The sequence below is a fragment of the Harpia harpyja genome, chromosome 10, assembly GCF_026419915.1.
Source record: "Harpia harpyja isolate bHarHar1 chromosome 10, bHarHar1 primary haplotype, whole genome shotgun sequence".
In the NCBI taxonomy this organism is placed as follows: Eukaryota; Metazoa; Chordata; class Aves; order Accipitriformes; family Accipitridae; genus Harpia; species Harpia harpyja.
The window spans coordinates 17,575,627-17,602,803 of NC_068949.1; the positions used below are offsets into that span (position 1 = coordinate 17,575,627).

The window sequence follows — 27,177 nt, forward strand, 5'->3', positions numbered from 1 at the left end:
TCCGCCGAGCCGCCCCACCGCTACCGTGCTCCCGCCGGCGGCCGAGGCAGCGCGGAAATGCACGCCCGTCCCGCCTGCCACGCCCGCCCCCGTACGCAGCCGTACTCCACACAAAGGGGACGCGCGGGAGGCCCCGCTCTCCCTGCGGACCCCCAGGCTCTCGCGGGCCTCCGGGCGGCTTCGCCTGCTGTGGCCCCCACAGGCGTCCTCCGCGCTGGCGGGGGAGCCGCGGCGCCCCGCGGGGACCCCCGAGGCCGGGCGGAGGCTGCGAGCGCCAGCGGCCCCCGCCCCGCCCCAGCGTGGGGAGCGGCCGCCCCTCACGTTCCCGCCGCCCCTTCCCCGCGGGCGAGCCCCCCCGCCCCGCAGCCCCCTTCGGCGGCTCAGCCGGAGGAAGCCCGCGACCGCTGAGGAAGGCTCTCGGCTTTTTTATTTTCGACTCGTTTTGTGGTCGAGATGGCCGCGTCCCCCGCCCTGCGGAAGAGGCTGCCCCGCCCCCGGGCCGGGCCGAGGCAGCTCGGCTGCGGCCCGCGCGGCCCGCCCGTCCTCTCAGGCGCGTTTGCTGCGCCCTCAGGGACTTTCGGAGCAAGAACCGGCATGCCAGGGACAGCGCTTTCAGGGTAATGTTGAAGGCGCAGTCGAGCTTTTCCTGGAAAGCCGGAAGGCGAAGGAAGAAAAAAAATAATAAAATTACCCCGAAGAGTATTTCGAGTCTTCAGGCGTCCCAGGGCTTTTAAACCTCTCTTCCGAGGTGCTGAGAAGATAGGAGGGAGAGGAAGGGAAGGAGTGGCCGAGTCGCGGTTTTTAAACCCATGTGGTGAGCAAGCGATAGCTCACACCTGAGGTGGTCACCGCCGGGCAGGTGGGACGTACCCTCCCTTCCCTGTCTGGCTTAGCTCCTAACTTCGTCCACTGCTCCTGTTCCCTTTCTCGGTCTCCCTTGACACTGAGAAACGCTTCTGTCACCTTCATTCTCTTCCTCATATACAGAGCAAAACTATTTTCTTCAGAGCCTCACTATGAAAATACATTTGTGTGCAGGAAGGCAAGGCTAAGGAAGGTAGTCAACACCAGAGGCATTATTGCAGGCCTTCTCATACTCTTTACAATTCCTTCACCCGCTCCAGGGCTTGGACTTTGGGGACTTCCTTATTCCCCCCGGATCAGGAACAAGTGCTGCTCACAAAGACAGCAGCAAACCTACCGAGTGCTCCACTAAAGGGTGAAAGGAACTGTTGAGCAATTAAATGATGTGAGCTTAGTGCTTCTCTTTTGTGGTAATTCTCCACTAGGTCAAGGCCAACAACCAAAACCATGCTAGAATCAATATGGCATAAATGCACAGTTCCCCTCACCCATGCCCATCTGAAGTAAGAGAAAGCTAATAGACACCACCGTGTCACCCACCCGCTGGATGCGTTATCAAGACTTCTTCTCATCCCCTACATGCAGTTGTTCAAAGAAATGTAAAAAAAAAAAGGAGGGGGGGAGGGTGTTGCAGGCCCCCTCAAGCTTGCTCGTGGCTTCTTAGAAATGGAAGTAAAATTGAATTGACTGGTAAAGCTGAAAGAAGATGCTAGAAGAAGAATCAGCTAAATTTTAGGGAGGATCCAAGTGAGGAAGGGGAGCTAGGAAAGGTCATTGGATTATCAGGTGGTAGAAAGAACTAGAAGAGATCCTTTCTGCAACTCAGAAGTAGTTATCTTACAGAGCACCGAGTCACATCTCCAGAAAGTCCAGAGCCAAGGCAGAAAGCTCCAGTGTGCTGCTTCTGTAAGAGATGGGAAGACAGAGGGTAAAATAGTAACTGCTAAGATTCAGCAGGGGAAATGGGAAATTCAGCAGCTTTAGGATGTAAGGACTGTGGAATTAGGAAGGGCATTCGTCAGTAAAATAAGGTTCTCTTGCAATTTAAAATAGTCTTGTAAAATGGTTAGTGTTAGCAGTTCACAGAGCAGTTGAATTGACTGCGTTCACTGTTAGCATAGAGATAGTTCAAACAAGCTATGTCCCATTTATTTGCCTTTGACATTATCTCAGTTCTGTGTGCTTCACTGTGTTGCCAAGAAAACTAGGGTAAAAATCTCATCCATCACAGAAACATTAACTCTGATTTCCAGAAACCTCCCTGCATAAATAGAAATTTATTCCACTGAAAAGTTGTATTTGATGATAATGATAACACTGAGCAGATACAGTGGAATTGGTGAATAGCTTGGTCATGCCATTTTCCACCAACTACTCCTCATAACGGATCATTCATTAATTTCAGGAAATGTTTTGTAGTGGGCAGAGGAAAAAGCCTTGACAAACCATACATGAACATCGGCCTGCACAAGTTCACTAAAAAATCAGATTTTCCATTTTCATTCCTGCAGTATTATTACACCCTTTTACTGCCGAAGTTACTGCCCTTTAAAAGTCTTCTAATTTGCCCTAGCACTTAGTTAAAGTTGGAATTATCACGTGGTTTTGATAATTATGAGGTTGAGAGAGAAAGGGGGGTGTGGGGAAAAAAGCCCACAGAAGCTACTGAGAGAATTTAAACTTCAAATAAATCAGTAGCTGGACCTAAAAGAGAAAGTAGAAATATTTTAAGGAAAACCTTTATAACATTTTCTAGATCAATTAGAAGAAGAATAAATTAGGCTGGAACTATTCAGATATCAAAATTGGAGTGGATTAGACTGAATCAGCGATTTAACTTTACTCATCATGTCTCCACAGTATTTTCTCCATCTCCCCAGCTCCCTCCGCTGTTACCAAGTGGCTATCGCACCTGTCTACTCCGGCTCCTCTAAATCAACCTCTGACAGAAGTCTGTGGGATAATGGGAGCCACTCACACACTGGCAGTATCTAAAATTAATATTACTAAAACATAAGACATTAGTAAGGATTACAGTAAGCCTGTTACTAATTTATTCCTGCCACACTCATTTAGAAATATCTGTATACCATAGACTGTATCATTCAATACGGTATACCCTTCCTTTATGTTTCTTACATTAAAAAGGAAAACATCCACACAAGTAAAAAGATGGCAGGAGACTTTTCTAACAGCTTTCTTCTAGCCTAATCGGAATCTACAGTAGTCTGTTCCTGGCATCTTTGTTACGCAAATCTTTTACCGCAGAAAAAAACTCTGGTTTACTGCTGACCTTCATTTTGGCTGGGGTAGCAGTGACATCCAGCGGTTCAGAGAGAAAAAGAAATCTGCTCATTCTTTTCTTCCTACCACAGTGCATCACAGGAAACGCATCAGAAAATGGCAGGGATCCCTTGGCATTACCTTCTCTTCGTGGATATTCGCAAACAGCACCAACTGCAGGCAGTGGGAATGGATAACCCACACGGGGAAAAAAAATGCAGAACAGGAAACAAACAGAAAACACCTTCTGTGGCAGACCATCTTTCTAATGGTTTTAAAAGGACACCACAGATAGGAAATGTAATCGGTATTTTTAAAAGTTCGAGTAAAAAGCACCTTCCTATATTACACCTACCCCATTGACTTCACAGCATCTTCCTTCTTAAAATTTATTAACCCTGCTTTTGTGCTTTTTTTTTTCAAAAAGATGAACAGGCTTACAAACAAGGGAAAGTTGACTGAAGAGAAATTACTACAGGGGAGCTTTGTTTTTCAAGCCCAGAACAAACAAACTTTCAATTATTAAGAGTCTCCAGTAACTAGCTGAGTGTTGAACCATGATGTGATATTCGATGCACTGAGAAGCGATTCAGATTTTGTGTACATGTTGTGTTAAAAGAAAAAAAAAAAACCAAAACATTAAATGCATATAAGGAACTGGGCCAGCAGAGGCAGCTGTTGGTACAACAAAATCAACAACTATGAAAATTTTTTTTTCAATGAACATTCTACATTCAAAGAAGAAAACATTTTTTATAAAATAGTCAGACCTTGCAGTCTCCAACATTGGAAATTCACTTCGAATTCATTTGTTCCTCCTTTACTATTTTGCTGTCATTTTTATTTCTTTAAGACTGCCCATTTCCAATTCCTATTAGCTGTTCCTAGCTCCTAGGCACCATGTATTTTCTATCCTCTCCATTTGTATTTTGTCAACATGGAGTTCAGAATGGATGAGTCAACTCCAAATAATCCCAAGGTTGGCCTAAAAAAAGATCAGATTTATCAATAATAATTCTTCAGAACATTTTCAAATACCATTTGGACACTTTATGGCTCCAAATTTTGACTTGATCTCTGAAGGACAGGGTTAGAAAACTTTGAAATGTGTGTAAGCTTACATAGCTTTTGACTCAAAAAGTACACTGTCTCGCTGTTTACGGGAACTATCACTGTTAACAGTAGGAAAACACTCTCCCAGACCTAGGTCTGATGTAGTTAGCGTATATATGCCTTTGCTGAAGCTGACAAGAGCAGAGAACTTTCAGTCTCCACGAGTATTTTAATAAACACCCTCAAAAGGACTTCATGGGTCTTTCTAAAAATGTTTCTACACTAAAGGACCATTTCATCATGTTGTAGCATTAGTGATTTGTATGTTTAACAGCCCTTGTACTTCAGCTAAACATTCTAAATGCTGAACATGACGGCTTCCTGCTTCCGTTTCCAAGATCACAAAACAGTCCCTTTGGGTGGGCTAACAGCAGGGCTGCAACGCTGTGCCATCCTCCTCATCATCTAGGACTTCCTGCAGTCTGACAAAAGAACCAGCGGCCGGATCTGACAGAGTGGGTGGAATTCAACTGCACATACACAAAATTGTTAAGTAGATGCTCTCCAGATTTAGCAGGTTCTAATAGTGCTTCACTTTATCTTAAATATCTTGGAATTTATTTGGGTTCCATCCCATTCTCCAAGGACTGTTTATGCCTTTCACATTTCATGTTTATATGAAATGCTCAAACAGCCCTTGGAACAAGGCCTGAAATCCAGGTCTAAGATCAGCACCTTCTTTGCTTCTCTGCGCAAGATCTGTTCTCTGCAAATGGCAAAGCTTTCCAGTTCCCACTGGAAAGAAAACTCAAAACTCTACAGGAGGCATGCTCCAGAATTCTCATCCTGTTCTAAGAAAGATCTTTTTTGTTAGTACCATCTTGCAACTGTAAGAAAGAGCAGCTCACACCCATTTCTTTTAGCATCTTTTGTGTTTCCTACCACTTGCACTCCAAAGTAACAATACGCCTACTGCAGACAAGTGGCCACTTACACAATGCTTTGAACTTCGCAGATTTGTAGAGGAAGAGTTTTAGGTGCCTTGTGTCAGGCAAGCACTCATGATACAGGTACTTCTTTCAGCGGTAAAACCCAGGACTAAAAGCTCTCAAGCACAACTCTTCATTTCACGGGGCAAACTTTTGACAGCTGTCTGGCTGCTCTGGATGCCATTCAGAGGAGCCCACCTCCCGCCAGTCATTTTATGCCTTTGAGCACCCAATAGCTTTTTGACACCATCTTATGGGCATACTTACCCAGGCAGCTCAGAACATGGAGACAATACATGGTTCTCTGCACCTGTCCATGACTCCTTGGAGAGCCTTTATAAAGTCTGTATCATGTAGTCAATTTGCTGTAGACTTTGCTGCTCTGCTCTCCGAACGCCTGTTCCTTCCTCCATGCCCCAAAACAGTCAAACACAAATTTCACCTAATAGTAGCATACATGAGTCCAATTTCCATTTAGTTTTCAAATGAAACATCTCTGTGAACATATGAATCACTCAAATTCCTCACTGCTAGTGTTGTTTCAGGGAACTGTGAAGAACAGACTCTGAAGAGCACGTAAATACTTTTTGTTAAAATTAGTTCTGCCTGGACATAAATTCTTAAAGAAAAAAAAAAAGGTCAGAATTTCATCCATAATGATGTGATTTTAAAGCCTGCATAACTGATTTAACACAGACCAAGGCCAGGCCTCAGTGTTTGTGAAGTTTTAAGAGTTTTTGGCATTTAGGTTTCATACAGTAAGCATCATGTATGACCATTTTTTTGCACACAGCTCAACAATACAGACGGATAGGCACTGGCACACAGAGCCAAAACAGGCGTATTACCAAAGTTTCAGAGGTGCAAAGCATCCCTGCCCTCAGTAGCAACGATACATGAAGGTTTCATTAATTTTAAGGTCAAAAGAAAGCAGAATGACAGTTCAGACTGACATGCTGCCAGGACAAAAGAATCCTTCCCTTTAATTCTTCTGCTGGCTTACTACGTTCTAGCCTGTGCATTTTTCTGAAGTCACCTAACCTTTTATATACACCAGCTAACGAAGGATATGCAACACTTGATAATCCTCTCTAGATATAATTAGACTTTGAAACATCAGCACATTTGGAAAATTCATCCTGTCCTGCTCATACTTCAGTCTAGGCACATATATTCGGCTATGTATGGTACTGGGTCTCACGGATCATATTGTGCAACACTACATCTATTTTTAGGGGTAACAGCCCAGCCATTCTACTGCAGAACACAAGCCAGGGTGGAAACTCTACCTAATCTGCTCTCTGATATTGTTCCCTTTTCTTTCAGAATCTTAAACACGAGAAGGAACTTGCCCTCATGCCACAATTATCTTCTGAAGTGAACATTAGATGCCTTCAATCTTCATTGCAGGGAATCACACAAAGAGCTGGAATATCAAGAGCAAGTAGTTAACTAACAAGAAACTTACTAGGTAGACATAGTGGCACATCTTGAATGCAGAATCTCAGAATAATCTAGACAGACAGGATTTAGTCTTCTAGAAACACAGATGTGTTTACATGTTAATGAAAAAGCAAAAAGCGAAGGCATTTCATTTACATAAAGTTTTATTAACCTTCAACCTCAGCTGGTACTCCATTACTCCAGCCTTAGAGTTTTGCTCCCCTAAGTAGACAGGTTTTCAGCTGACTGTCTCTGACTGGAAACATCTAGGCTAGGTCAGATTTTAGACCCAGCCTTTCATTAATACAGTCAGACACAAAAGAGCAGTTGAAATCCTGACCACCTGAAAGGCTGCAAAGCCTGCAGGAGGATTTTCATCATTTTCTATGTTTGAATAGAGAATCTTTCTTCTGTGTTGATCACTAAATAGTTAAGAAGCAATTAAAATGCATGTTCAAGAAACAGATGCATTCTACATTTCAAGCTGTGATCAGAAATATGCGCAACTATTTTTCCGCTTATGAAGCTTGTGGTTTTATCTTCTCAGCAGCTTCAAGGACAGATGGAAGGCTGACTTTGTCTCCAAATTCTTTCTCACGATGCTCCAGCAAAACACCCTAGTCAAAGACACAAGAGAGAAATTCATACACTAGTCTCCCCACAGGCGATCAACTGACCAGCAACTGAACAATTCCAGAAAAGAAACTTTTGGTCTCACAGGAGACATAAAAGCCTCCTAGATGGCCTGCAGTACCTGTGTTCCTGCCCCAATCACATAGACTCCTCCCAGGGTGAATCCTTCTCCTTCCAGGTTACCACTATATCCACTTTTCCAGGCACGGAAGAAATTTTGCCAGACTCCAAAGCGGAAGAAGCCTGACATCATCATTTTTCGTCTACGTGGTCCATAGAAGCCCTTCTGCAGGGAAACAGAAAATACCTCAGCAAACAAAGTGAAAAGGACTTTTCCTCCCAAATGAAATTTAGGAAACCAGCCAACCCTGTATCCAAGAAAGGTCACAACACACAAAAGCTAACCAGGCAGAACTAAAAAGAAATTGCACCTGAAATAACTTCTTTAAGGCATTACCTAACCACTTACATCCACACGGCCAACTAGTGGTACTGCCACCATTCACGTGGATTTTAAGCTGATCCACAGGTATTTAAGCCCCATATACATCTACATCCCTACTGCTGACAACAAGGGTCTTTTGTGATAAAGATCTTTTTTCTTATTTTTGAAGTATGGCAATAAAAATGCTGGTAAAGAGGAAACAGTGGTGCCAAGTCCTGAAACTTTATCAGCAATCTGTTTTGGGTTTTTTTGGGGGGGAGGGTTGGTTTGTGGTTTTTTTTTAAATCAGCCCGATTCTTTCACACAGGCAGAGTGAGGAAGGAAAATAAAGGTATCTTCTAGTTGATTTTGAGTATTACGTATTCTTTTTCCTTCAGAAGCCAAACGATTTCTAAAGGCATCTTCTGGGTTAAGAAGTAAGCCAGGGCCGTGGTTTTGTAAGACATGAGACTGGCAATACAGCATGTGACAGCGTACTGGGACAAGCCACATTACTGCAATTTGGCCTGTACATCATGAATTAATTATGTCTGTCACCTTCAGACCTTGATTCATACATCATAAACATCAGCAAGTCATACAGCCAGTGGAAGAAAGGAATAAAAATTAATAGGCCATATTGTTTACCTGTTAAAGGGGAGGGGAGGAATAATCCTGCAACAGCATGTTATCGGTGCATAGCTACAGAGCAGTTTGTAAGCTGAGCAGGAGAGATAGATATATATAGAAACGCAAAGCTAATTAACTTCTTAAACTACAATGCTACTAAAACCTTTTTCATTCAGACCACGTTCTATCTGTATTATTTATACAAGCTCTTCAAAGAGGACATTCATAAGCTTGTTTTTAAACAAAAGAACACCGACTTCACTATACCTTTTCATCCAGAAAGATTTCTCCTTTGAAATAATGCTGAAAATCCTCCACTTCAGTCCCTATCTTCTCTTTCACAACAGCATAGAGAGGGACACCCAGCTTGGACAGCTGAGGTTTCAGAGAGGAGAGCTCAGAAGCCTCCTAAGGAAGGAAAAAAACCCAAACATTTCACGCAGTAAATGGAGGTTGGAAAGCTTCACCTTGAATTTCAAGAGCATCAGAAACATACATAAATTCTAGCTTGAGCCGCAAAACAGAAACAGACCTGTAAATCAGACATTTAAGCTAGCTCTACTCCTAGACAGGTCTTCACTGGATTTACTAGAATTTTCTTCATTAAGCACAGAGGAAGGAGATTTTTTTGAGCATTTACTGGATAAAATATTACAATCCTGGAGAAAACATATTCTTAAGTCAGAGCTGTAGATATACCTTGTCTGTGCTAGGGCTTCAACTATCTTTTAAAGTGTTTACAGAACAGTACAAAGATACTGCCTGCACATCACTTAACTTTCCCAGGCCAGAATTTCTAATCCTTTTTTCCAAGTAGAAATACATCATTATCAGCCCTTTTGCAAAGTATTTTGAGGGCTCTGTGCAGCAGCAGGCTATACAAGTGCAGAACAAGTAATGGAGTGAAGATGCATTCTCCTTCCTAGATCCCCCAGTGAAAATAATCATGGAATTTCTTCATACACCTCCAGTATCCCAGAAGCAATACTGCTTTTTCTGGTGTGTAAGAGTGTAAGGTGTCACCACTCATCAGCTGGGTTTTTTGTTCTGCTGAAGGAACCCCAGCTCCCACAGTTTGTGCAAAGACCTCTGAGGCTTCCAACAGATCAGAATGCACACTGAAATATGTTTCTTCTCATCTCCAATGGAGAAAGGTCATTTTTACTGGACAAAACTCCTACAAAGAACTCCATGCTTTAAAAAATGGACACGGTCTACATGAACACCCTCAGCCACCTAACCAAAATGCCTTAACTCAAAGGCTTGCAGGACATCTAGAATTTACCAAGTATCAAGTAGCAGACAGATAAGGGTGAACAGACAGGAGAAAAGACATTAGAGAAAGACATCAGTAGGTGAAAGGGTAAGGGCAGCTTTCCAGTTCACTAGTCCATCTTTTTCAGAGGAAACGAAAAAGGATGAATCAGCATCACAAGCAAACACAGAGTAGTGAGCAGTGAGAGTGTCCTGGTTTTGGCTGGGATAGAGTTAATTTTCTTTCCAGTAGCTGGTATAGTGTTATGTCTTGGATTCAGTATGAGAAGAATGTTGATAACACTGATGTTTTCAGTTGTTGCTAAGCAGTGTTTATACTAAGTCAAGGATTTTTTTTCAGCTTCTCATGCCCAGCCAGCAAGAAGGCTGGAGGGGCACAAGAAGTTGGGAGGGGACACAGCCAGGACAGCTGACCCAAACTGGCCAAAGGGATATTCCATACCATATGACGTCATACCCAGTATATAAACTGGGGGGAGTTGGCCTGGGGGTGCAGATCGCTGCTCAGGAACTAACTGGGCATCAGTCAGCGAGTGGTGAGCAATTGCACTGTGCATCACTTGTTTTGTATATTCCAATCCTTTTATTACTATTGTAATCTTATTATTGTTATTATTATCATTATTATTTTCTTCCTTTCTGTTCTATTAAACTGTTCTTATCTCAATCCAGTTTTACCTTTTTCCTTCTGATTCTCTCCCCCATCCCACTGGGTAGGGGGAAGTGAACGAGCAGCTGCGTGGTGCTTAGTTGCTGGCTGGGGTTAAACCATGACAGAGAGTTAAAGGATCATAGCTTACACTTGTTAGATTTTTCCCCTCTTTTCTGTTCTTAAAGATCTGGTAATTATTTTCTGTTTTCCCTCAACAAAATGCCTTATGATCTTCCTAAAAGGGGGGTTAATAACAATTTTATCTGGGATTTTCTATACAGTTCAAAACTCTCATAACCAACAAAAACAAAACAAAAAAGATCTGTATTGTGACCTAACATGTCTGAGAACTGATGCTAGTGCAGTGGGGTCCCCTGTAAAGCCAGAAATCACTGTCTCTGGAGAGACAGCAATACCATCAAACCTTGATTAGCCTTTTGGAGAAAGGCACTTCAGCAGTTTGGTGGGGTTTATTTCGTGTCTCCTTGCTCGGCTTTTGGGAGGGGAGAGAGCAGGAATGATGTAAGAGCATAGTTAAGTTTTAAAATTCTCAAGAGATTAGACTTCAAGCAGCATCTTGGCACTAGACCTGATTTGCTTTGCTTTACTGCTAGTTAAAAATTATACAAGAGAAAACAAAAAAGTCTATTTTTGTGGGCAAATCATATCACACAACAGCTGTACAGCTTTACCATGGGGCTGTGACCATTTCATCTAGTCTGTGAAACTGTTTTCTTGTTTTTGTAAAAAGCAGACAAGCACACCCTAGCAGAATACTTCCTCTCTCCACCAAGGCAGGGACAACCCAAAAGAACAATTCCCATTTCAGTTTGTCCCTCTGATACTATGGCTCTTCCGCTATTTCAGACTGCTTGAGTTGATACCTACAACATTTAGCAAGCCCATGGCACTTTCACAATGACTGGAGCACTGGATCACTACCTGGCCAGATCCAGACTATGAGATGTAGAAGTGCAGTCCTGTTAAAGATAGTCTATCTTAAATAACAAAAAGGGAAACTGAGGATTTAGGATGCAGATGATAAAGATAAAAAAGTCCATATTTCTTAAGTCTACAGGCCTCAATTCTCAAGGATCCAAAGGCATCATTCCAGTAGGATTTGTGACATCCTCTGCAGTGGATAATGGAAGTGTGTCCTCACCACCGATATCAGGCCAGTGATCTATGAGGCAGAACGGCCACTTTTCAACACCACCACTGTGTCCAGGGAAGTGTATATTCCTGGAAGTATATATTCCTTCTTGATGCTGTCAACGAGGACAAAATTCAACATCCTTTCCAAGGTGTAAGATAGTGGGAACCAAGTGTATTTTGTCTCTTGCAAAAAAAAAAAACAAACCAAAAAACTACTGCCTGCAAGTTAACAGATATGGCAAGTCACCTGTATTGAACCATTCCACCAGCTCAGAGTCAGTGACACTGGGGAAAGAAGCAGCTTTCATACTACAGAGAAACATTAATGGGCAAAAAAAAAAAAGGGGGCAACTGAACGGTTCTTAGGAGAACTCACAAAAATGCTTTGAGTGTACAACAATCAAAAATAACTTCAGTTCAGACAATTTAAAAGCTTTTTCAAACACTTTCACAATTAAAATACAAAACAATTCTTTGCCCTAATTAGCTGATCAGTAGTGTGACTGCCTCTGTTAAAAATCTGAAGTTTTGAACCAAAAATAAGAATTAGAAAATTAAATTTCTCTCTCCTCAAAACCACAATTCTTTGAATTGGGTTCTTTATTCCTACTTAGGAAGTTAGCATTAAAAAAAAAAAATCATTAATGAATTCCTGTCTGACTGTATTGGAAAGGCACAGAGTCAGGCATGCAGCGCTATCTCCTCCTGCCTATGCTACACCTGTTCAGAGAGCAAAGTACTTTAATCTTTAACCTTCCATGAATTCTACACATACTTAAGCAGTTACTACTGATGGGAACAGAACCCTTAATGAAGTGGTTGCAATTAATTACTCTATGTTATAAAGTAGTCAGTAACAACATAATAGCTATTTTTCCCCATAGCTATGAGAAAAATAATGGCCAAGGTGTAAGTTATGGCCATTCCCAGACACACAGTACATTCAAATCTTATTTTAAGTATCTACTCCCACCTCCATCCAAGGAGCCTAATGCCAACTTAAGGATCAAATTTTGCTTCCCCACCCGCCTTGTTATGGAACAGTAACTCCTTGTCTTCAGACTCCTTACCTTCCTGACTCACGTTCAGCATCTAGAACAGCAAGGGACTCCCGTTTATGCACACCTCTTTTTTGCTGATGAGCTTTACCTGATGGCTTTCTGGAAGTCCAGTCTTAGGCTGCTTTTGACCAGAGACTACCTGATCACAGAGATTTATTTTGGACATATGGAATACGACTAGCTCATAAGACTCATCACCAACTGGATTTTGTGTAATCTCCTTTTCTAATTGCCATGGGCTAGGTCCCTGGTAGATGTAAAAAATAATTCATTTAAAGGGAATCTATGCAAGTAGAGCCCAACTCTTCCTTATTAATCCCCAAGCCCAGTAAGTACCTCTCTGCACAAAAATCATCCAGGTCTTCGCACAGCCATGATCACTGCACCATTCTTCTTCCATAGTTCACTTGCTTTGAATGTTCTTTGTTCTGTTTATACAGGAGAAACAGCATCAACAATAATATCAGCCATTCTTGTTTATATCGATTAATGCTTTAAGGACCAAAATAAAGCACTGCAGAGAATTCCACATTCAAATACAGTTTTATCAGAAAAAAAATCTATATGCCTAACAGGTTATTATTGCTTTATTGATTTTTAGAAGCGTGTCATGTTTCATCCAGAAATACCAGTTTTGGTTGCTTTTCCTTCACCAGAATTATCGGCTATCGATGGCACCGAACTATGAGTTATAACTAGGAAAGACTTAGAAAAACTCTTCCAACCCTGGCTTTACCAAGGTTCTTATAAAAGCCCAATTATTGAAGAATGTGGGCTGAAACACCCAGAATCTTACCTGATCCCAAAGTTTTTAGCTCTATCTCCTCTAAAAACTCCAACGTAGCCTTTTCTGGCTTGGACAAAAATAAGTCAGTGTTAGCAAGGACGATCCCTGTCACAGCTGCACCAATGGCTCCAAGACCAACAGACCACATGCCCATGGTGAAGATCCCAAAGTCAGGCAAGAAGGACATTTCTGGAAAGAGAAAGAAGCAAGCAGATCTAACACTGGACAACAATGATGCCAGACAAGGAGGAACTGGATTAAAACAACAACTAAAAGCTCACACAGACATTTTTGGTTTAACTGGAGATGATCTGTATATTTATTAATGTACTGAACTGGGTTTTAGAAGATCTAGATTACATTCCAGTTCTGTGCCTGACCCACATCAAAACTTTTAACAAGATATTCTTACCTTTTCCTGCTACCAGACTGACAAAAACATTCATGATTAAAGTGCTCAGATGGAATGGGGAGAAAGATGATTGAAGTGTATGTGTGTAATAAAAAGCCTGTAACAAGATGATCTCTGTGTTAGCCAGTAACTTAAATTATTACAGTAAGACAGTGGTTTCTTTCAAAAAAAGAAGCGTTTGTAGATTAAACGTTTTTTCCCCCCACTAATCTATATTAAACAGTGAACTTCACAAATATACCACAGAAGACTTTAAAAAAAAAAAATCTATATCTGGTTAACCATAACTGGTAACCTTTCCTGTTCCTTACAGTTCCACACTAGAACCAAAGCAGGCACCAAGCCGAAATTAGAGCTCATCAGTCATGCCTGCAGGGAGAAATATATAGATTTGCAACCATTTTATTAGACACAGTGATCCAACATTACAAACATGCCCTGGACAGGACCTTCTATATGCTAACCAATTTCCACTCTGGTTAAAGCAGAAATGAGGTCAGGAACAAACAACTTAAACTCACGCCCGTCAGTCAGAACTGATAGATAACATTGCAATGGAAGCCATTACATATGCATGCTCAAGTCTTAAAGTACAAACACTGCTTGTTGTTACCAGTGACTCTAGTTCGGTGGCAATTTTATTTAACCACCATCCATCCACATATCCCCCACAGCCCAATCCTGACGCTTGCACATGTTTCACAAGCGTGGGAAGGGCTGACAGCGACCTTCCAGTGAGGCACTATCAGTTACGAGGATGCAGGAAAGCACACTTAGCCCTGCCTCATGGACAAAATTCAAGATCCAGCTCTGAGCAATAACTGGTACAAGAGTCACTGGAGTTTTGGCAGTATAAGAAGTCAGTGTACACTTACATCACAACAGTTATGTGTTACAAAGGGGTGTAGGTTTGCATTCACCCAACTTTAGTATTATACAATACGAAGAACTGAATTTTTTCCAGAGCCATCTGCAAAACCCTATTCCCTGATAGACTGTTTTGGTAAATATTGCCCTCTGTATATACTTTTGTATGGGAGAGGGTTTTTTTCCCCTCATAAATATAGGAAAATATTACTGTTTTGAACTGTGACTGGCAATAAACCAGAGACACACATTATCTTTAACCCCACAGCTAGCTGTTGCCAGAATTCAGAAAGTAAGAACCAGAAGCAGCTCCTTGTTTTTGTGCCCAGAATTTTCTGGGAAAAAAATCCCTTTCCATCCTTAAAACTAGCTCCAGAATACTACTGACACACAAATACAACCAACTGCCTACCTGCAGAAATAGCTAGCAAACATTTTGAGAAAAAGATCGCTTTGTTCTTCTAACGGCATGCTTGGTTCCAAGGAAGACAGTATCACAGTATCTAGAAACATGAGTAATCCATGATCCCAAGCAGGAAACAAGGCTAGTTTACACAAACATAAGACAGATAAGAGAACAGATTCTCCCCCATTTCACCACTTATTTCTAACCAAGGGAAACCTTCCTTGACCATATCTGCTTTCTCTAGATACTTTTTTTCAAACATAAAGTCATACCGTAATGACAATTTTTTGATATCTGCCTCTGACTCATATCAGAGACCATCCTGACCCCAGCCTTTGGAATGACCAAAATGTAACTTAAAATGTATTGCTGTAATGCAGCAATATCCTTGTGTTAAGACTTAAAATCTCTGTGGCATACCCAAAAGGCGCTGCTCCCTTCCCAGAATTTGATTATCCAACTATTCTTTAGACTTTAATCCTGTCTGGTCAAGAACTGTTTTTCTCTTAATTCTTAGTTACAAGAAGAGAGGGGGGGTAAAATCCAAGTATTTATCCCTTATGCACGTCAGTTGTGTACAAAAATGTTGCCAAATTTGTGGTAACTAACTGCTTAATGAGTAGTTCTCACATAGCTTTTTATTTTTATTAGCATTATTATTATTGTTAGCATCATTAGCACAACAAAAAGCCAGCTTCCAGCCAGTGGTAGTTGATAGAGAGGATATCATTAAGCTTAGTCAACACATCTCTTTAGTTTAGCTGGGACTCTTTGGTTTCCCATCAGTGACAAAAAAACCCTATTCAAATATGCGAATCTTTTGCTATTTAAAAAAACAGGGGAATGGAAGAAGCAGCTCTACATGGTGCTACCAAAATTCCTCCCTTGCTGAGCAAACACCAGTGAGCCACTCTGAAAAATATGTATAGGAAACAGCAGCCAGGATTATTAAAACATTTGCTAACGAGACAGGCTGAGCCCTGACACATCTATGTCATTGAACCCCAAGTGAAGAGACTAAACAGAAAACAGCTGACCATTTGCAACTAGCAGCTTCAGTTCTATTTAGCTGCTGTTTATTAAGGAGATCTGAAGCTCAAAATAACTTCATAACCCTCCACCCCACCTTAAAATACAAACGCTACTGCCTTGTGATCAAACTCTGTGAGTTTTTAAACATCAAAGACAATCCACAGTAAGAAGATACAACAAATGAATCCCGTAAGCCATAATCCAAGAGGAGAAGACAAAACAGAGCATCCCGTAAGCCTTTAAATTTAGGTGCACACACTCACCAGAACCCATGCAGCCTGCACAAGCATCAGCCACCACCAGCTCCCCCTGAATGCGAGCGTGGGCAGGAGAAGAGACAAACTGTGCTGCCACGGGTGGCAAGTGGGCAGGACTAGGCAGGAGTTCAGCGCTGGAGCCTTTGCCTTGATGCCAGGACCTGGCTCTCAGAGTCTTTGAGAAATACGTTGCCACAGCCACCCTGCGGCAGTTACGAAAGAACAGCTGTCCAATCCACGGCAAGATTGTTTTAAAGGTATCTTAATCATTCAACTTTTTTTTTTTTAAACTGAACACATCGTTACCCTCTTTATGGGGTGGGTGGGTACACGGAACAGGAATTAAGAGAAAGCTTTTTCTGAAGCTGGGATCACAGCACTAAACTTTAAGATCTGCATGCTAAACTGTGCTCTTCTGTAGAACTGAGCATTTTTACAATATTTTCTCTCTGTTTCAGCCTATTCTACTTCTAAACACCGCCCCCCCCAGGCACACTGCATGGCAAAACAATACAAACAACCCTGGAAACAATTAAAAAGCCATCACAATGCATAGTGTTAGAAAAAAGTTTCAATATAGACGCTGCACTGGTGAATTAACCCAACATTTCTATGTTCAGTTACCTGCTTTAGTGGCAACATCCCTTCGCTAAAGAGCATCATTTTGTCTGGAACTATCAGATCTGCAAGCTCTCAACTCTGCTAAAACCTCCAGAAAAGAATGAGCACTTCTCTTTACAGAGAGCAGAGGCCAAAGAAAAAAGGAAAAAAAACATCTTTTTGTGTGTTTTTTGTGGTGACCACAAGAGATCTCCAAGATAACAGTGAGTTATTTTGTGGTCTGTCAGTACTCAGCTAACCAGAATTTAAACAAGCTTAGTCTTAATCCTGTTTTAAGCGCCAGCTGATGGTCTTCACTTTGTGTCAAGACCAGCTAAAACGTGGTTTTCTAGATGTCTCATTTCCCTCCCGCCCACAATCAGAGAAAATTGTCATCAGGAGGATAGCTATCCTTAAACATTTATTTTAGCAGTGTAAACAAGACCATTGCAGCTGTGTCAAAAAAACCTGGAAAGTCTGTGTTTTCAAGTTGTCAGTAAAACTCAGGGTACCACACAGATTTACTTACATAATTTTCCTAAGAAGACAGCTGAGCAAAAGTGGAAACACTCAGTGGGCACTCTCACAAGCTGGACTGCACTAGCACATATACCCTAGTCTAAAATGGCTTTGACCATTGCTTATTCTTTCCTTCCCTCCCAACTACCCCAAGAGATTCCATATTGAGCCTAAAAATATTTCAGAGCTTTGTCACAACTTGCATATCCCAAACAAGTTGAGCTGATTATTTTTTTATGAGACATTCCCCCCAAAAATGAGTCATATGATTACAAATATCTTTGTAATCTAACTCCTATAAAGAAAATTTACAATTCACAATAGCCTGGTAACATGCTCATCAAGATTTCATGAGCTTTTAAATACCATTAAGTATTATAAAATACAGCACCCTGACTGATCTTCAAAATTAGCCCTGCTTTAAGTGTGGATTTGACTGGAGAAACTTGAGAGGTCCCTTCCAACCTAAATTGTCCTTTAAATGCCAAAATCAACGCAAAAAGAAGCCTCCTAACATTTCTGATGGCATGAATGTAGGTAATTTTCACAACACGAGGGATTTTTTCTTTTCTTTTCGCTATTGTAAAGATCCGGTAACAAACCATTCCTTGTGTCAAGAATAACCGCCATCTTTTCAGATTTCTTCCCAGTCTGTGCATATTTCATTACTGAATTCAGTACAACACTGCGCTTGGCCCTAGCTAAAGAGAAAGTTGCTGTGTCAAACAAGCAAACCATACTCCTTCCTGTGAAAGGAAGTTAGTTGTTAGACCAAATAATCTCCCCCATTCTGAGACTGTTTTAAAGAAACCCAACAAACATCTCAGCAACCCTTTCCTTTTGAGCAAGGGAGAGCAAAGAGCTCTGGTACACCACTTTGGAAATCTTCCAGCTCTCTAGGTGTATTCAGAGGGAAGAGGCAGCTAGATACCGTGTATGCCTAAATTCAAATCTCTGCTCAATCTGCAAAATGGAGATACCATGGAGATGGGAGCAAGTACCTGGAGCACAGAACTGCCAAAAGGACTTATGTGAAGATAATACAGGCTAAACTCACTGCTGGGTCTGCTGGGGATCCAGAGCAGGAAAGCCACACGCTGTGGCAGTCTGCAGAGGTGGGGGAAGAAGGGGAATACCAACAGATAATACAATGATGCAAATCAGTGTTCACCAAAAACACAGCGACCTGCTAGGCAACAAGTGGTCCCTCCTGTTCCAACGCAGCCATAACTCCTGCAGATTCAAGCTTAAATTATTTTTCCACCTTTTTGGATTCTTAGGCCTTGCTTGTATTTTAACTTTCACGTTCCTCACGTCACAGAACTCCTAACAGCAAAATTATTTGTTACAAAAAGCAAAACCACAAAATAATCAATATAGGTTTCAACTCCGACCCATAGGGCAGGGGTGGCTCTGTGCATAAATGAGACTAAGGCATTAGTCTCAGTAGATACACCCAGCTGAGAACAATTTCCCCACAACCTGGTTTACCCTTTCTGTTGTCTGCTATGAACCAGGTCTGACGTGGAAATTGTCCCTGTGCTTCCAGAAGGGAAGGCTGGGAGGGCTCCAAACTGGAACTTCAAGCAGCCTGAAGGAGCACTCAGTCAGTGGATTTCTTCAGCACCGCGATCGCACCCAAGACCAAACCAACGCGTTAGGAATGACACGAGGAACGAAGCGCAGCATGTCTCTGCCTCTCGCTGGTCTCGCTGCGCCTGCTTACACCCTGGCTAAGTCACGTAAGAGTGCAGGTATCAATCGAAATATTCGATCACAAGGACAGGCGTAAGCAGAATTCCGGACCTCAAAACGTCGGGGGAAGCGGCAGAGCCCCGACGGCGAGAGCACCAGGCCAAAAGGCCCCCACGGCGCTTCTGCGGGGGGCGGGCGGGGAGCTCCGCCCGCGGCGCCCCTCAGGCGGGCCCTGCGCAGCCCGCCGCCGCCCCGCTGCTCGCACGCCCCCCCCCCCCACCCCTCACGTCTCGTCTCGTCTCGTCTCAGGGCTGCGCGCCTCTTCCCCGCCGCGCTAGCGGGGCCGGGGCAGCAGGCCGGCGGGGAGGCGGCGCGGGCCCGGCGGCGCTGCGGGGGCAGCCCGCCCTCCGCGGCCGGTGCAGCGGCGGTTCCCGCGGCCCTCCCCGCCGGGCGCCCACCCCCGCCGCCCCGCGACCCCGCACTCACGCTGCCGCGGCGCCCCGCCGCTCCCGGCCCCGCGGCCGCCGCAGGCCACGCGCGGGCGGCAAGGGCGGGGCGCAGGCACCGCGCCGCGCCGCGGAGACCGGCGGCGCCGTGCCGAGGCCGCCCGCCGCGGGTGCCCTTCGCAGCGGCGTCGGCGGGGCTCCGCGCCGCGCGGGGGGCAGCTGAGCTGCGGCGCTGAGGCGGTTTAGCCCGCCCTTAGGGACTGGAATGAATAAAACCCTTCTGTTCCCTGCCGGGGCCCGTGCTCCCCTCACCAGGACCTTCTTTAGCTTCTGGCTAAGCCAGGAAAGAAACGAACTGTTTTGTAAGATACGGTGCTGAAAGATATTTAAGGCAAAAAAAAACCCCGTAAGGACTGAAGTCCGAGAACGTAGTGAGCTTATCGCTCACGTAATCTGATTAATGGGGCACTTAAAATACTTTACATATATATTACATTCAAGAATATACTTGCTCAGATAAGCCAGCCAATAACATGTCACAACACCATTGAAGGAACGCGCTCTTCAGCTCCTTGTGGTCATGAGGCACCGCTCCAGCCAGAAACTCAGAGAGGACTCATCTTCACCACCTTGGGACTATTCCCTGGGGTCTCCTGTTAAGATGGCACTTAAAATACCAAAAACGAAACAAAAAAAGGTAGTAGCAGTGACAGCGCTGTCTGGTCAGTTACACAACAGCAGCTGGGGAGAATGAACATAACCTCTTTGATGTTACCGGAGAGTCTACATTCCAAACCACCTAAGAGCCACTGGTTTTCAGCATGTCCCAAACTTAGCTAGACCAAATGAATGGCCTTTTCTTATCTCTCTCTCAACTGGGAGTCACCAGCTCCTCTGGTTAGACCTGCTCAGTTTACCCCTTATTGGCAGTTTGTTTATCTTTAGTGCAGAGCTTGGTTTTTTGAGTAACCTCACCACAAAACAAGTTCCCTGCTAATTGGAAGCAACAACAGTGTCCCGGTTCTGCTCTAGCACAGATCAAACTGGAGGCAATGTGCCCCTGTGCTGGGATGCACCAGAAACCATCACCAGGCAGCCCACCCGGGCACCCCAGCAGACCCCTTGGAGCAGAAGACCACAGGGGCTTCCCAGAGGCTGGCTGCTCCCTGATCAGGCTGCCCTGCTCCCACAGGAGAGCCCAGCAGCCCTGCGCTGCGGGACGGCAACGCGAAACAGCTGTTTTGCAAGAGCGTGTCCCATTGCATCATGTTGCTTAGTACATGTCAGAATAGCACGGTCTCAGGCAGTTGCAGGGAAAAGATTTTGGGTCTTTTTGCCTGAAATTGTGGTAGCTATGCTTTTATCCATGCACATGCTTTTAGAAATCAAATAGATTATAAAAAGTACTAAAGTCACTCACACTTAGCAGCAATCAAAAAATAACCTAAGGAAAGTTTATGGCAGAAACAGCATTACTAGACTACCTGAAAAAGCTGGGGTATCTGGGAGGACTGCAGGGTTTGAGGCTGCTTTTTTTCCTTGGAAATACACGAAACCAAGTAATATCTCTACTTTTTCTCCTTAACCAGTGTGCAAAGGTTCTCTGTCAACACCAAACATCATATGCTCAAGTGGCTTTCTCGCTGTTTTTGAAATGCAGTCAGCATTAGAATGTATCTTTGCTACTGTGACACAGCAATCTTCAGAAAAACATTATGACAAAAAAATGATTGACAAATTCTGTCAGCCATCAGCATGTAATTAAAACCCTAATTTCTGCAGGCTGTCAACATTCCTTTCTTCTGAATTTTATAACGGTTGTGGGTCCAGCTGTCAACATTTGGCAATGGTAGAATTGCAGTTCTATTTTTTTGTTGCCATGGTAAGCACACAAAACAAAAAACCTTTTCTCTTAATGATACTTTTGCACGTTACACCTCTAACAATCTGGCAGCTGGCCTTCACAATTCAAAGGTAGCCAGTGTTCCTGCGGGGGAAAAACCACCACCTATCACAAGACGAAAACTTCTTTTTATTTATTGTTTGCTCTGCATAGGAGTCCGTGACAAGGCATCAGGCAAGAACAATAAGCAGCTAATCACAGGTGACTCTGACTCCATTTGTCCCTACTGTTAAAAAGAAAAATGCAGAAAAATCTGAGCCCGTGCATCTGGATTCCACCCAAGAATGTCTTCTGACTTTACAAAGCCATGAAATCCCTTGAATGCATGCACACTTCCAATAGACACAGAACCCAAAGAAAAATGGTGTCATGAAAATACTGGAATCTAACCTTCTCTGCCTACCTCTCTAGAAAGGCTTGCTTTCCATGAAAAGCTGCTGTGTTGCTTAAGTGGAGTTGCAGCAAGGACTACTTTGTCCTTATTGGACTTCCTTATCAGACTACCTTTGCCTTGATTGCTTTATAAAGGTAGGGAGATTTTGGCAGGAAAGCTGAATGGGAATTTGACGACTTTGGTTTTCTGTTTTTCCCTCTTGATAAAATCGTATTATGATTGATCTGTAATAGTTTTGCTTTTCCATACACCTATTCAGATGTTATTCACACATTTTTCCTGTTAAAGAGACTAATAAAGTCCCTAACACACACGGAAAGAGCATTTCACAGAGCAACAGGCACCAACATCTAATCTTCTAGTTCTCAGGTTTTGAATAGTGCTCTTAAAAAGCACATTGAGCCCTTCTCTTCCTGCTTTCATAATTCACTTTTATAGCGGTTAAAATGAATGAAGAGTATCAGTCTGCAAACTGCTTGTATATCAGTTAATTAAATTTCCCTAGCATGCCTGTGCATAAGTCACCCAGCATGCACTGTATCAGTATCTATGCTAAAACATGATTTAGCATTACAAAACTTTCAATTCACATACAGAATGACAAAGCTGTGTGTTATTTCAGAAGTTAATTATTTCTATTTCTTGTTGGATCATGCTTCTGTAGATCAGCTTTAGGCCAAGGGCGTTGTTAGACAAATGGCTTAGAAAAGTCAGTTTGTTTAATCTATCAGGAAACAGAAGATCTCAAAAGCAACAAGGAAACAGACAGAGGTGGGCTAAGGCAAGATCTAGGCCCTATGTCCATAGAAGGATTTCCAGACTAATTAAGATTTTCGATACTGAGCCAGTAAGAGTAGACGCAGATACACAAAAATACAGCTTGAACTTTTCACCCATGTGCTTCTAAAGGCACATGCACCCAGATGCAGACTGACACAGGTTTCAACTAGACCAGGCAAAAGCCATCTCTTGTTTGGAGACTGTACAGGGATATGTACTCAGGTGGTGGTGCTTGCAACCTCATCCTGATTCTCAGGAAATAAATGCACTATTCTGTCTACAGCCAGCCTGGACACAGGATCTTAGATTTATCTTAAAAGTAAGATCAGGGTGCAGTAGTCACGAAATAAACCAAAGGACCTACAGGCCTTTTGAAATCAGTTTCACCCACATGAGCAGTTCACAGTGGAACACCAAGAAGAGATTGGTGCAACACCCTCCATCTGGACAAGAACAGGAAGAAAGAATTAGCAAGTCTTTTTAACGGGTATACAGATGCTTATACAAATGTCTTTTGGCAATAGTCTAATAAACACTGATTCACAGAAAAGCCTACCATTTACAATACAACAGATAACCAAGGCCTTTGGAAAGAGCAGATGAGGTCATTAGTCCTTCTGTCTGTCTTTCAGTCTTTAGTATCTTTAGGTCAGGTAAGCGTAATTAAAGCAAAATTGAATCTCTTGGTGGCCTATAGTTTTTTCTTTGTCCCGTTTACTGCAGTGCTACCTATACTGCTATTTTATTCCGTTTTTTTAGCTTTTCTTATACTAGGTTGGACACTGAGGCCTAGTAAAGAGTTATTTTTAATGACTATTGAAGCCACTAGAATAGTGGTCAAGCTTCACGCTCTCTAAGCAGAAACAGGCTCTTGAACATCCCAAACTACCCATATTGATAGCACCAAAAAGGCAGTAACTGCACCTCTGCAAGATCAGGACATCAGAGGAAAAGTCATTCTGCAGCAGTCCTGGTTAACCGCTCACAGCTACTACATAGTTTCTATTAAAATCCAGGCACCCAACACTTTTCTAGGCTGTTTCTCTTTCAAGTTGTTGGGACAAAATTTACATGTTTAATTCCTTACTACAGGCTTCAATAGTAGTTATGCATCTTGCAATCTATACAAGTCATTAGTAAGCACAAGGCTGCTTGTGTTACTGATACAACTAAAGTGTCCTACATTGTCCTTAAGACAGCTACTTTCTACACTCAACATATCTCACCAAGTTGATTGTATGTAGCTAGAAAAAACAGTGTAAATATTTTTTTATGTAAGTATGTAAAGCTTGGAGATGACCAATGTGTAAGATTTAAAATAACATGTTGATTTACTGGTTGATTTAGCTGTAACTCAGATTCATTTGCTCAAAGCATTAAGAAAACTGGGCTTTCTCTAACAAATTTGAGCTTCTCCAGTAGTAGATGAGCTGCTCTTAATGTTTAAAATCCGAGAGAAAAATTCCATGACCTCTTCTGCTAGAAGAACATTTGGCTTAGAAAAACAAAATAACCCTGCTATTAAAAGTGTTGATGCCAATGTGGGTCATTTTGACAGAACCTGGCTAGGAATCAAATACACATGCCAGCAAACCTCAGTTGCAACTTCCAGTGGTAAGGTGGTAATAAGTAGTTGGGCACAGTAAACTTCTAATCTAGCAGAGTTACAGCCACGCTCTAACCATAACCTTACAGTTAAGCTCTTAATCCTCTTATTACATTGAACTATTTCTGTGCAACTTTCTTCTGCTAGAGCAAAATACTGATGGTTTACTATCACACAATTTCAACACTGCATATCTGTACTTTGTTAGCATTTATTCTTGGTCTTTATACAACACATCAATCTAGGAAGGGCCACAAACTACATATTTCATATTTTCAATGTACGGTTTCCATTTAATTCTTTGTAAACTTTCTTTTTAAAGGGTCATGCTCATCTCTGGGGATAAGGACTGTGTCCATGTTGACATCTACAATCTTTACTTTTTAACTTTCATCACAACTTGAATGAAAAGCAATGTAACAAAGCAACCCAATGCACAATTACTGAGTATCTGAAATGAATGACTAAATAATGACTTAAACTGACAAGGGCAAACATCACACAAATGCAACAGAAAGATATTCTACTAATCGAGGTACATTTCAAGTCCACAGCATCACTTCTGCAAGTTCCATTTCCTGAAATGTGTTTATGTGCTTCTAATGGGAATGTGAAGGACTTCATTCACTCATGATGAGTCTTTCTTCCTAGAACCAAGTTATATTCTACGTCGCTCTTTTTGATAATACTGGTTTAGTCACTGAGCCAGAACTAAAAGTTCACAAAGACATCATACAGATTTTGCCTGAACATTTTGTTCATTAGATAAAGCTTGTCAAAGCTAGTAATTGGTTTAAGGAATGTAGAGAGTTTTCTTTTCTCCAGTTAAAAAGAAACCAAAACACCAATCCTGCCTTCTTTTAGTAATGTGTTTAAATGTATTTGCTTTCAAGCATTTTTCCCCACACCTGTTTTACTCACATCCACTGTCATTTTTGCCACTGCATAAGTTGTCAAACTTAAGTGTCGTACATACTTAAAATGACTGTGTATTAAACACAAGCATAGTTTTAATGCATTTTGTTCCCTGCTCTTGATTTAATCAAGGTTCTACTTGGGTGATAAGCAGTTGACAATAGGACAGAATAATGGGTGGTGTGAAATGGGCACTGATGATGTTGAAAACTTTCACCATTTGCTGTGCTGCACTACCAAAACAGCATTTTTAAATCAGGGATTGTTCACATATCTTGCAGGTTAGGCTTAAAACTCAAGACTTTTGGGAGGGAAGGGAGGCTGCTTAGACAAGTAAAAGGGGGAGCGGTAAGGCTAATTGCATTTCAAGCCACAACTCTTCAGGAAATGATCCATGTCATTCCCCATTCCTGTGGTTTTACTATTACGATCCAAGAACATTCACAGAAAACAAAGCTAGCACCCTGAGATGATTTGGCAAGTGCTTTTCTGCTTATGCCAGCTATTGTTCTAACAACAGACAACCTGCAGGGCCTCTAGTTAACTGAAGTTGAAAAAACACTGGAGAAGAGCAGCATTAATGAAATCCTTCTTAAGTTACAGCTTTTCAGGTGTAGTAAGAGAAAGGTTATAGGCCTAAAAGATTTATGGGATATGAATGAAAGTTACTTCAGCTGGGAGAAGACAGGTGAAAAAAAAGATGACTAAAGATCTACCAAGCCAGATAAGCAATATCCTAAACACTAAATACGGAGGCCAGTGAAACCCAGAAAGAATTCTGGATTGTAGCCATTAGACTCACATGGAAGCCATTAAGAGTTGTGTTTTTATTGAATCAGGGGAAGCCCTAGGTAAGCATATTAAAGATGACTCAGAGGAATGGCTCTGAATTGAACCAATTTCTAAATTAGAGAGATGCCAAAGAAAACCACATCATCAAATACCACAGGCTGAACTTTGGATGAAATACAGAATAGGAAGAATTTTGTTTCCACTTGGAATTAAGACAGTATTCAGACTTACTCTAATTAGTCCATTTTTTCAAATTTCATTTAACTATTGCTATCAAACTATTCAGCTTATTAAGAACCAAAACCATCACAGATCTAAATAACTGCTTAAACAGCTCCAATGCAGTTCATTGGGTACATACAGTCAAATTCTTCTCCCACAGTAATTTCCCTTCCATTACTCCAAGGCTCTCTTTCAAAAGAAAAGCAGCAAACTATTCACATAACAGCTTATCCTTCTTCGGACAGCATTTCCTCTATATGCATGTGAGGAACTACTACACAATGAAGCCTAATACAGCTTTTTTCAGAAATGCTGATTTTGTTAAACATGAAGCAAAGCTATATGGAATCTTCATGCTGTAGCTAAAGAAAATAAATCTAAAGTGTCTAGAAGTGAGAAATACATGGCTATTGCTGCAGTGGTCTTTACCTAATCTCTAGTTAAAAAGCACTTAGGAAAAGTTGCAAATGACTTCAAATAGCATTACTGGCAACTATATTCTTTACCTCCAGTGAGCCATCAAGCTACCGGAATGTTCATGCTATTTCCTTAATACTACTAGCCAGGTAGTCTTTTACGGAAAGTGGCAACATCACTACGAGCGTATGTTGGGTCTTACCTGATCATCTGCCTTAAGCACCCTATGATTATTTTAGGCTACGCCCTGTGGTAATTATTTTCTGGTATTCTCCACCTGCATTTCTAAGCCAAAATTTTGTAAAATATTAAATAATCACTTCTTGTCACTGTATAAATAGAGCACCTGACCAGAATGAATGACCTGCAGGATACTTTCCGCTACCCCAAGTAAACACATATTGTTTGAAGTTTTAATATTAATAATGACTAAAAAAGCAAATATATGCAGTTTACAAATTGACCAGTTCTTACAGAAGACTTTAGTTACACCTCAAAACTCACAGCTAATGGAAGATTTTAAAGACTGTCTCCACATCAGTCAGAAAATTCATAAGCATAAACAGGGTTTCATAATCATAAGAGTAAAAACAAAGTTCCTAAACAAGACAATAACAAGCTGAGTGGATAAAGAAGGGAACTGAAGAACAACAAAAGTCTAGTAC

At 42.0% G+C, this 27,177-nt stretch overlaps 1 protein-coding gene and 1 long non-coding RNA gene across 2 annotated transcripts; both read right to left on the reverse strand.

Annotated features, from left to right (window-relative positions):
- Nucleotides 1-1,991: 1,991 nt before the first annotated feature.
- On the reverse strand, nucleotides 1,992-6,285 carry LOC128147561 (uncharacterized). The gene is made up of 2 exons (XR_008237044.1): nucleotides 5,457-6,285; nucleotides 1,992-4,132 (listed from the first exon to the last, which is right to left on the reverse strand). It is a non-coding gene; the product is annotated as an uncharacterized LOC128147561 (long non-coding RNA).
- A 493-nt stretch (nucleotides 6,286-6,778) lies between these two features.
- PRXL2A (peroxiredoxin like 2A) lies at nucleotides 6,779-16,393 on the reverse strand. The gene is made up of 6 exons (XM_052800229.1): nucleotides 16,230-16,393; nucleotides 13,259-13,438; nucleotides 12,799-12,890; nucleotides 8,587-8,727; nucleotides 7,387-7,551; nucleotides 6,779-7,249 (listed from the first exon to the last, which is right to left on the reverse strand). The coding sequence occupies exons 1-6, from the start codon at nucleotides 16,237-16,239 to the stop codon at nucleotides 7,151-7,153; spliced, it is 687 nt and encodes a 228-aa protein (XP_052656189.1). The 5' UTR covers nucleotides 16,240-16,393; the 3' UTR covers nucleotides 6,779-7,150.
- Nucleotides 16,394-27,177: the final 10,784 nt, after the last annotated feature.